This window comes from Arctopsyche grandis, chromosome 6 (assembly GCF_051622035.1).
Source record: "Arctopsyche grandis isolate Sample6627 chromosome 6, ASM5162203v2, whole genome shotgun sequence".
NCBI lineage: Eukaryota > Metazoa > Arthropoda > Insecta > Trichoptera > Hydropsychidae > Arctopsyche > Arctopsyche grandis.
Genome location: NC_135360.1, coordinates 26,142,012 through 26,152,616, shown reverse-complemented (window position 1 = coordinate 26,152,616; position 10,605 = coordinate 26,142,012). Strand labels below are relative to the sequence as shown.

General features: G+C 35.8%; 2 protein-coding genes across 2 annotated transcripts; both read right to left on the bottom strand.

Moving 5' to 3' along the window:
* Positions 1 to 145: 145 nt before the first annotated feature.
* On the bottom strand, positions 146 to 4,076 carry LOC143913198 (uncharacterized). Its single transcript, XM_077432853.1, has 2 exons — positions 3,450 to 4,076; positions 146 to 906 (listed from the first exon to the last, which is right to left on the bottom strand). Exons 1-2 carry the CDS (start codon positions 3,792 to 3,794, stop codon positions 472 to 474), a joined length of 780 nt encoding a protein of 259 aa, XP_077288979.1. The 5' UTR covers positions 3,795 to 4,076; the 3' UTR covers positions 146 to 471.
* Positions 4,077 to 5,806: 1,730 nt separating this feature from the next.
* On the bottom strand, positions 5,807 to 7,552 carry LOC143913775 (uncharacterized). Its single transcript, XM_077433764.1, has 2 exons — positions 7,199 to 7,552; positions 5,807 to 6,382 (listed from the first exon to the last, which is right to left on the bottom strand). The coding sequence occupies exons 1-2, from the start codon at positions 7,532 to 7,534 to the stop codon at positions 6,032 to 6,034; spliced, it is 687 nt and encodes a 228-aa protein (XP_077289890.1). The 5' UTR covers positions 7,535 to 7,552; the 3' UTR covers positions 5,807 to 6,031.
* Between the last annotated feature and the right edge of the window lie 3,053 nt (positions 7,553 to 10,605).

The window sequence follows — 10,605 nt, the reverse complement described above, 5'->3', positions numbered from 1 at the left end:
AGGCCAAATGCACTACATATGTACAGACCTACATACTATGTACATTCCGTGGTGCAAAATAAACATAGATCGATAAAACCTGACACGTTCATTGCGTAACTTGTAAGATGAATTTAAAAACATTAGGTAAATAAATAAGAAGAAAAAGTTTAAATGTTCAGAGATGTATTCGAATTTAATTACGAAGTACATAAAGTAATTGCTTAAATACAATTAAAACTAGACAAATATATATATATACAACAATAAATTTTATATCACAATATTCTCACAAGTGTACCAGGACTGGATTCAAGTACATAATTAGTAATCGGATGCACTGACACTGATTTTATTAGCCATGATTAATATAATCAATTTGATACATACATACATACATATGTATTGAAAACCAGTACTAAATAAATTAACACAGCCCCCAACGTTCACATTATAAATACTAAAGCTTATTATTTTACACTATTCACACTTTTAGCAGTCAGATCTTTGATTTTTATTCTGTTGATTTTGAAGACAGTTGAGTCTTTCTTCCGTCACCATATTCTGTATATTGTGCTGAAGTCGCAGAGCATTCTCCAGTGGCATGTTGTTCAACTGTAGAGCAACACTTCTGCAAAATATGTCAAACTCTGTTTCTGGTTGTTCCATCGAATATACGTAAGGACTCCTCCCTTTTTTGATTCTTCTGTGATATGAAAGCTGCCTCTTTCTGCTGTTTGGAATGTGGCCATTGGTGGGTATTGGGTCTTCTTCTGCTTCTTCCTGTTTGATTATAATGTCAGGTATAGCGTCTTGATTGAAATCGTTCAGATCGAAACTTTCTTCTTCTTCCTCTTCTTCTTCTTCTTCATGCCGGCTTTCTGTCTCTTCCTGGTCGGCCTTCATCGCATTATACGCGAAGATTCCCTGTTAAAAAGAAAAAAATACATACTTTTTATCAATTTCATACATTTAATATTATATCTGGGCATCAAAATTGACAAGACAATATATATTATTAACAAATTGAATGTTTCGAAAGAAATCGTAAGTATGATAAATTTGTTTGTTTTTTGTAAGAATGCAAATCTAAAAATAAAATTTTTATACTGTGTGATAAGTAGTCACCGGACCCAGAAGGTGCCGCGTATTGTTCAAAGGTTGTAAATGCATTGTTAAAGGTTTGCCGAACCTTTTTTACAAAGGATTTACAACAATGGAACAATGGATAGCACTGTGACTATCCTACTTCTAGTGATAAGCTATGTAGTTCTGCTATGTAAACAGAACAATACATATTGGTTTGAGCAAACTCGTACTGCTCTATTTATTGCAAAATTATCCGTAATTTAACAGTTCAAGTACTGCTTTTTAAGTAAATATTTTTCAATTTCTTTAAAATAACTTTTTTACAGCTATTTTAAATAAAAAATTCAATTGTTTTAAAAAAACATTAATAAAGTAACAAAAGACGAAGACTACCAAAAATTTTTATCACGAATATTTATTTGCATCCTAACATAAAATTAATTACTTAGTATGTTAACTTTAAAACGCAACCCATGTAATTTTAAAAAATTATCTCCCTTAGCCCTATATTCACAGAAGTAACAATTATGTATGTATCATTATTCATTAATATCAACATTACATTCGTTAAGTGATATAAAAGTGATTTTCAACAAAAGATTTCTGGAAAATTAAACTTCCAACATAATAAATACCGTATGGGTAGATGGGCTTGTTCAGAGCTACATACACATGCATGTACTTAAGATAACGTACATACATATGTATGTATATTTTTAGGAACAACAAACCGATCATGGTAGACCGTTCGAATGTGCCTACCGATCATGGTACGTAGGCTAAAAATCTTCTAGATTGATTAACAATTTAAATTTAGAAAAAAAATATAGGGATATAATTTATTTTTGTTTGTTGCTTATTTTTACTTTAATAACATTATTTTTGCTGGAAAAAAAATGTAATTGTAAGTAAATAAACATACATAATTGATTTTGATAGTCAATTTTAAAGAACAACAAATCGATTATGTTATACTGAACATTCGAAACAAAATTAAAAATCTTCTTGAGTGATTTACAATTTCAGTTCTATAAAAATTATAGGGATATAATTTATTTTTGTTTGTTGCTTATTTTTACTTTAATAACATTATTTTTGCTGGGAAAAAAATGTAATTGTAAGTAAATAAACATACATAATTGATTTCGATAGTCAATTTTAAAGAACAACAAATCGATTATGTTATACTGAACATTCGAAACAAAATTAAAAATCTTCTTGAGTGATTTACAATTTCAGTTCTATAAAAATTATAGGGATATCAAATTATTTTTGTTGGAAAAAAAAGAATTGTAAGTAAATCAACATAATTGACTTCGATAGCCAATTTTTGAGAACAAATCGAACGTGTTAGACTCTGAACATTCGAAAGAAAGCTAACAATCTTCTTGTTTGATTTACAATTTCTGTTTAGAAAACAATTATAGGGATATAAACATTATTTTTACCGAACAAAATTGGATTGTAAGTAAATAAACATATGTAAATTTTTGACATCGATAGTAAACGTATTTTACAAGTGAACCTGGGTTTTCGTTACAAGTAAATAAAATTTGCACAAAAACAAATAATTTCTATATGTTCTATATGTATGTATGTACATTTTTACGAGTATGTAGTCGAAAATATCATATACAAAATAATTGTCCAATGCGTGCGTGCGTGCGTGCGTGTGTCCTGTCCGATAACATGCTCCGTCTCTCTTTCTCCCCTTGGAATCGTATATCGTGGAAAGAGACGCGGCATTGTGTAGGCTTTGCGCAAGTCACTTCATTCACATTTATAATATTTAAAATTTAATCAATCATTTTGAAAAAAAAAATGTATTTGTAAAAATGTAAAAATGTATGTATTTTTAATTTATTCTTTTGTTCATGTCGACCGATCAAATGGTGGCTTCCGTTGATCCGAATTGCGATATTTTACCGAGTGCACAAGGATGTATTTATGTGCACACAGGCCACTAGTTACCAATAAGAAAATAAACAAATTTCAATTTTGAATTGCTTTTATCGTTTATTCAACTTGATTGCGTTCAGTCTTATTAAGTAATTATCAAAATCCGCATCAATTTTATTAATGTATCAAAAAGCCACAATATTAAATTTTCGGTTAACCGGTAACTCTGCAATAAAAACCGGCTACTATTTTTTCGCGGTTAATTGAAACCCCTAGTTACGTAAGATCCAACATTTTAAAATCCTCTTCTGAATGCTTGAAGACTTTTAGTCGCGCCTTAAAACGACCCCCCCCCTCCCCCTTTATTTTTGTTTACATTGCGGCGCGCAAAATCGACACAACACTAGTGACGTCACGAGTGGAGTGTGACGCATTCGACGTCCGTCGGTTGTCGCTCCCTGATCTGGGGCAACAGGCAATACCTCGTACGTGTCCGGCGACTGGTGAACGTATCGTCTGAGGAACTGGTGGAGGAGAGGAAACCAGACGAGAGAAGGCCTATACTCTGCACCGCCGCACTCGCTGGCATACCGGATCTTCTTCAACTCTTGGCAATAGTGGGACCTCAAGTTCTTGATCTTCAGCTTGCAACTGTTGACGTCGAACCCGTCGATACCCATCTGCTGGACCAGGCTGCGCAGAGCCTCCTGCCTCTTGGGCTTGCACTTGTAGTTGGGGTTGTCCGATTGCCAGAGACAGGGTCGTTCTCTGTAGAGTTTGATGAAGTTGCAGACGAGCTGGTCGCTCCAGCGGCCCGGGGACGCCATGGCGCGACAACCGGCCACACCAGACTGGGGCCACGACTCGACTCGATTCTCGAACGAGCGAGCGCGTGACACACAGTCGCGCCTCGAACACTACCACACTGTGTATTCTACACTGTAGAGGTGTGTATTCTGTAGAGGCGGGTGTGTATGCATGTATGTATGTGTGTATGTGGGTGTTACGCAGCGCGCACGACACGAACGTGCTCGGTCGACTCGAACGTGCGCCGCAACACGGAGCATCGCTCGATTCGTGTGCGTGTGGGCTCTTTTCAAAGTGGTGTTGGTTTGCGAGCGAACGTGTTTCCGAGTTGTGTGTGTGTGCATATAATACATATGTACATATGTATGTAATATTTTGTGTTGCGTGTTGTCGTCGGGGGCTCATTTCGAAGAGCTGCAAATATAATTTCATTCGGGCCTAACCGGGGGATGTGGAGTGGCTAAGGACGAAAAGACACTGAAAGGCACGCAGCACGTTTTTTTTCCAGATACTTTTGAACGGTAATTGGAGTATAAAGGTCTGTTCATACCTATCCAGCACGACCCGTATCCTGCAGGTGTCATGCAAGTGCGGATAGTATTCTTTGGTACATTATATGGACGTATTCATACTCCATTCGCGCATGCGCATTTACGCATTCATGCGGGTCCATATACATAGAATGTACCAAAGAATACTATCCGCACTTGCATGACACCTGCAGGATACGGGTCGTGCTGGATAGGTATGAACAGCCCTTTAGTCACATTACGATCGGCCAAAAGACAATTTTTGGATTATTTGGCACTGGAGTTCTCGTTAGTATGATGGACTTTTCGGCTGCCAGATGTTCCGTTATAGAGATTTTAGTGATTTTTGGGCGAGCGCTTTGTGACCAATAACCACCGAACCCTTTTGAACTTGCAAAAAAAAAACGCAAGCACATATGACTACAGTGGCGTAGCTAGAAATTTTGGGCCCTTATGCAGTGGTGTCACCCTAATGATTTCCATGGGTTTCCGGAAACCCGTTGTTAAAAATCAAAAGTTTCCGGAAACCCCGTTATTTAATCTAAAAATTAATATAATCTTTGTCAAAAATTATACAAGACTTGAAAATTGAATGAACTCTCATGTAATCGTGACTTGGTCGAAAAAAATGTACATATTGTATATATTTTCAAAAAAAGTACGTAAGGGCATTTAACATTAAAAAAAAACATGAAATTAAATAATTTTATTTAGATATTTGAAGGTAATAAATATTCTCATAATAGAGTAAATAAGAAAATGAATTATATAGGTAAGCTCACTGATTTTAATGTTGACCAACGCCGATCGGCGTTTTGCCAACAAGACCATGAGCCTGAAATACGCCAATAGGCGTTGCATTTTAAGCCTTTTATAGGTAGCATTGAAAAAAAAATGCATTGAATATGGGTCGTGTAATCCGAGTCAATGTTTATAATGACTGGTTTACACCGGAATTTCTTAATTTATAACCATAGAATTTCCCGACGGAATTCCTTAGCTCCTGAGTATTTTAGATTATGGGCATTACATTTTAACAACAATGAAGAATATGGAACCAGTTTTAGATAAACACATTCATTAAACATGGAAAAAGACACAGATCGAAGGATTGTGTCTCAAACCTGCTTTTGTACATTGAGTGTTGGCGTAAAATAATATTGAATTACTAGCTAACAGTGGCCATCAATATCCATCATATAGTATGCAGATCTGAAATACAGTGTTTCTATCTTTGTTTTTTTCTAATGTTTAGGTCAAATTGAGAAAATACTTCATATTTGAAAAATTCGTTACGTCAAATGCGTAGATTTTTTTATTTTCACGTACATATGTTTTTATATTTTGTATGTTTATGAATCTAATGTTTTAGTACCACTTTCATATACTTTGTATTTTTTATTGATTTTAAAAATCAAAATTTGAAGCAAATCAAATCTTCTATTTTTACCATTGCATTAAGGATTTTATTAGAAGTTGTATAAAATTAATAACAAAAACTTCAAATTGGTATTTTATTGTGTTATTTTTTTATATACATTTATATTTTACATTTTACTTAATCCTATTTTGTTTTACAAATAATATCACATAAGTAGCTACTACATATCTATCACATTATTTTAAATTTCGTTAAAAAAATCACTCGTACATCATAATTGATGCTAAACATAAAAAAAATAGAAAATCATTTTCAATATTTGGTCTTGTCAATGTAATTCTTAGAATCAGTCTTCAAATTGGTACTTGATATCTTGAGAGGCTTGAGCATCTCGAATACAACGCAATCTTTCTTCTATAACCAGATTCTGTATGTTGTGTTGTAGACGCAAGGCGTTCTCCAAAGGCAAACTGTTCAAATGCTCCGCTACACTCTTGCTAAATACGTCAAACTCTGTCTTTTCTTGCGATTCTGGTTCTGCTTTGAACCTCTTGTATTTTCTACTGTCTTTAGGAAATGTGCGCTTCTCCTCTTCCTCTATCGACGTCGATTGGTTGCTGACCAATTTTGAACATTCAATGTCATTGTCTTCGTATGCGCAGTCATCATCAGCAATCTTCTTTGAGCTTGGAGACGTCTGTAAGAAAAACATCAATTAGTTTTGGAGTACATACGTATATTGAAAATAAATAAGCCCGAGTATCTACATATAATAAGTAAATATGCTTTTTGTTCTATAAAATCATGGAAAGGATAAAAAAAAAACAGCTAAATTGATACATAATTTTCAATATAATTTGAGAGTGAAAAAAGTAGGTCTACCACTGTTTCAATGAGTTGCAAAGGGGTGGTAGAAAGAATGGAAAGCGAGCTGTCATCGCTCCGATCTGACTAATCCCCGTATGTGGTTAAGATATGAAAGCGACCTAAAGAGTGGAAGTGTTTCAAAATCCGATTACAAATTTTGAATGGCAGGAATGTCATTCAACTAACAGAGTGAAGCTAATAATAAAAAGCTTGTAAAAAGAAGGTAAACAGAATAACCGCTCGCACAAAAATCGCTCGCGCGGATCTCCTGTCGCACGAAAGTTTGTCACACAGGAAAGTTGCCATACAGAAAACTGCCCAAATATTGCTCAGAAAACACTTTTTTTACGAGATTCTTATTATTTAATTCATATTTGGACAGTTTTCTGTATAGCAATTTTCCCATGCTACCAATTTTCGTGCGACAGGAGATTCGTGCGAGCGGTTCTTCTGTTAGCGATTTACCAAAAAAACCAAAAAAAATATATATATTTCCTAATACTCGTAGACGGTGCTCTTTTAAAATTTGCCGCAGGCAGATAAAAGCATTTCAGCTTATTAATAGAAACGGCGCATTTCTCTTCCCACTATCAAGATAGCTGAAATGAGCAATAGCTACAGTCTGTCGTAAGAGTTGATTCAATACCTCCGGATTGACGTAGTGGACGTATTTGTTCAGGAAGCTATGGACGAGGGGGAACCAGATGAGGGAGGGTTGATGTCTCTCTTCGCCGTCCTTCCTGCGGCAGATCTTCCTCAGCTTATGGCAGTAGTAAGAGCGCATGTTCTTGATCTTCATCTTGCAAGCGTACAGATCGAATCCTTCAACATCCATGTTTCGGACGAGGGACCTCAAGGCATCCGTGCGAGTCTTCTTGCACTTGTAGTCGGGATGGTCGGACTGCCAAAGACATGGCCTGTCCCTGTAGAGTTGCACGAACTGCAGCACGAGCTGGTCGGTCCACTTGACGGCGGCGGCCATTGCGGGGGAGGCCGCGACCCGACTGAGTCTGGGGGCGACGGGGGGCGAAGGGGGCGAAGGGGTGGGCGGAGGCCGGGGGCGCCCCAGAACTCGCGTGCTGTCCGACTCGACTCGATTCGGTGAGCGCGTGCTTTTTTGCGAAGCTGGGTAGCAGAGTGGTCCCAGTGTCTGCCTTCTCATTCTTTGCCAAAATATGATACAGAAGTTCCTCAGTGCGCGCCACGAAGATATCTCAGCTTAGCGCATAGGGAGCGTGCTTTTTCCAGGAATCAGGGAGTTTTGGATCTATTCACAAAGCTAGAGTGCAAAATAAAAGGTTCGGCGAACCTTTAACAAAAACCGCGAACAATTAACAATGAACGGCACGCATCCGGTTATCTCATTAGTGATGAGTAGAGGTAGGATAGTCACAGTGCTATCCATTGTTCCATTGTTGTAAATCCTTTGTAAAAAAGGTTCGGCAAACCTTTAACAATGCATTTACAACCTTTGAACAATACACAGCCCCCTGAGGCTCCGGTGACTAGTGATGAGGTGTTCCTTTTTTTCATGTATAATATGTATGTATGTACATATTTGGAACGTGAGTGGATCGATATGAAAGCAGTAGTGAATGCACTAAGTAGCAACCGCTCTGAATATATGTACATATGTATGTACTTAACCCTTTGAGTGCTGACGTCTTTTCTGTTGAAAGTCCGCCACGCTGAAAATTTCGCCAACATTTCTAACTAGAATTATTTAGAAATCTAATAGAAAACAGGTATAAAAATTGTAGCTAATCCAAACAAACCCTAGATAACTACCGCCGAGGTTTTCGAGTTTTGTAAAGGTGTGTTTAGACTCTCTAATATATCTTGCAACAATTTAAAATAAGTAAAATAAGTCTATTGATGGATGTATATTTCCAAAACTAGTTCCATCTTCTTCATTGTTGTTAAAATGTAATGCTCACAATCTAAATGCCAAGCCACAATCTAAAATACTTGGCTAGGGATTTCCATCGGGAAATTCTGTTATGGTTATAAATTCCGGTGTGAATCAGTCTTCATAAACATTGACACGGATTACACGACCCATGTTCAATGCATTTTTTTTCAATGCTACCTGGCTTAGTAGTCTTCTTGTTTATTTTTTAAATACTCAAAAAACAACGCCCATTGGTGTTTTACAGTTCCGTAGACTTGTTGACATAATCCAAGGGTTAATGTTTTTTTGTAGGCACATACATACATAGGAAAAAGATTATATATATATATATATATATATATATATATATATATATATATATATATTTTTTTACATAGATATATACCAGGAAAGCCTAACAGTTAAACCCCGATGCGCCTTCCTAGACAATTAATTACAAACATTGCAGCATTTTATATTACATAAATCGCTGTATTTCAAAAGCCTGAAGATGACGAAATTAATAATTAATTAATTAAGGATTAATCCGTAGATACATCTATGGATTTAGACTTGTACATTATTTTTTACATATTGTACATAAATCAAATTCAGATATTTGTGATATAGTGGGTAGGATGGTTTTTGCCAATTTGATGGAGGAACCGTTTTAACAACGAAATCAGATAAATTGGCAAACTCTGATAGGAATCGATCGAGTTGGAGTCACAAATATCCAAATCTGACGAGCAACATAAAATATTAGCACGGAATCGAACCCGGTAAACTCTCTCTGCTAAATATAAACGCAACCACCGAGTCATGCTGCTGGCTCGATAAATAGTACGATTTACTGTTTTGATCCTTAAATTTTCAGTTGCTACATTTATGGTATATTTATCTTTAGCGAATCTATGTACATATATAGTAAATTCTAACTATCATACTCAATTACATATATACCCAATTCAGCGGCTGTCTCAAATATACATATGTAATCTTGTGTTACTCGTGTTTTATTCTCGATTCGAAAACTGTCCCAAATAAACAGCTAACCTGACCAATTAACTGGAATTGGAACCGAAACATAATATAATGTTTTTTAAATGAATTTGTGATAGCAGATTTTATACTTATTTCTCTATAAGACTTCAAAGCTTTTTTATGGTAAATGCTTAATTGAATATAATAAATACAATATTACCATAAAGTAATCAAACAAATAAAAATATTTTTCTTTTAATATATTTGCTCTTTTTAGAAATATCGTATACATATGTTTTAAGCTTAAACTTAAAATGTTTTGATTAAAACTTTTAACCATTAAACGACAATATTTTTTTTGAATTTGTTATCATTTTAATGAATGCTTCATTTATTATAAACATTCAAGTTTTGCTTTATTATATAGAGACTACATATGTATGTATAAAGGTTGCGTGCAGGGTACAAACAATGCAAGCAAATTCGCCCTTAGGGCGAAATCAGACAGCGGTAAATGTGGGACGTGGTTTTTTTAGATAGTTTTAAACATATAGAAAAAATGTGGCGTTCATGGGAAGCCTGTATGGGATAGTCCTTTTAAAACGACACATTCGACCTATGTCGTTGAAATTGTATGGTAGTATTTATCCTTGCTTGACAGTGATCTATACCAAAACGACCCTTTGTATCCTTACTTGTAAAATTGTATTCTTACTTGACAGTGGTCGATAACGGTGTATCCCATATTCGTTTAAAAAACCATCTAAAAAAAACCACGTCACCCATTCACCGCTGTCTGATTTCGCCTTAATCATCCGTTCCAAAATGTGCAAATGGACCGAACGCCCTCCACCCAAGAACGAAACAAGGAGAGGCATTACTAGAGGTAGGACCGGAAGTGTGCCGTTTATTGTTCAATTGTTGTAAATCCTTTGTAAAAAAGGTTCGGCAAACCTTTCACAATGCATTTACAACATTTGAACAATAAACAGCCCCCTCAGGGGCCGGGCTTTAGGCATAACGGTTAGAAAATACCAGGGCTGTGTAAACGGCAAAGGGCGGATAGGAATCGTGCTTTTTTCAGGAATCAGGGCGTTTCGGGTCTATTTACAAAGCTAGAGTGCAAAAAAAGATTCTTCATAAAATTGGACAAAGCACAGCGAACAATTAACAATGAA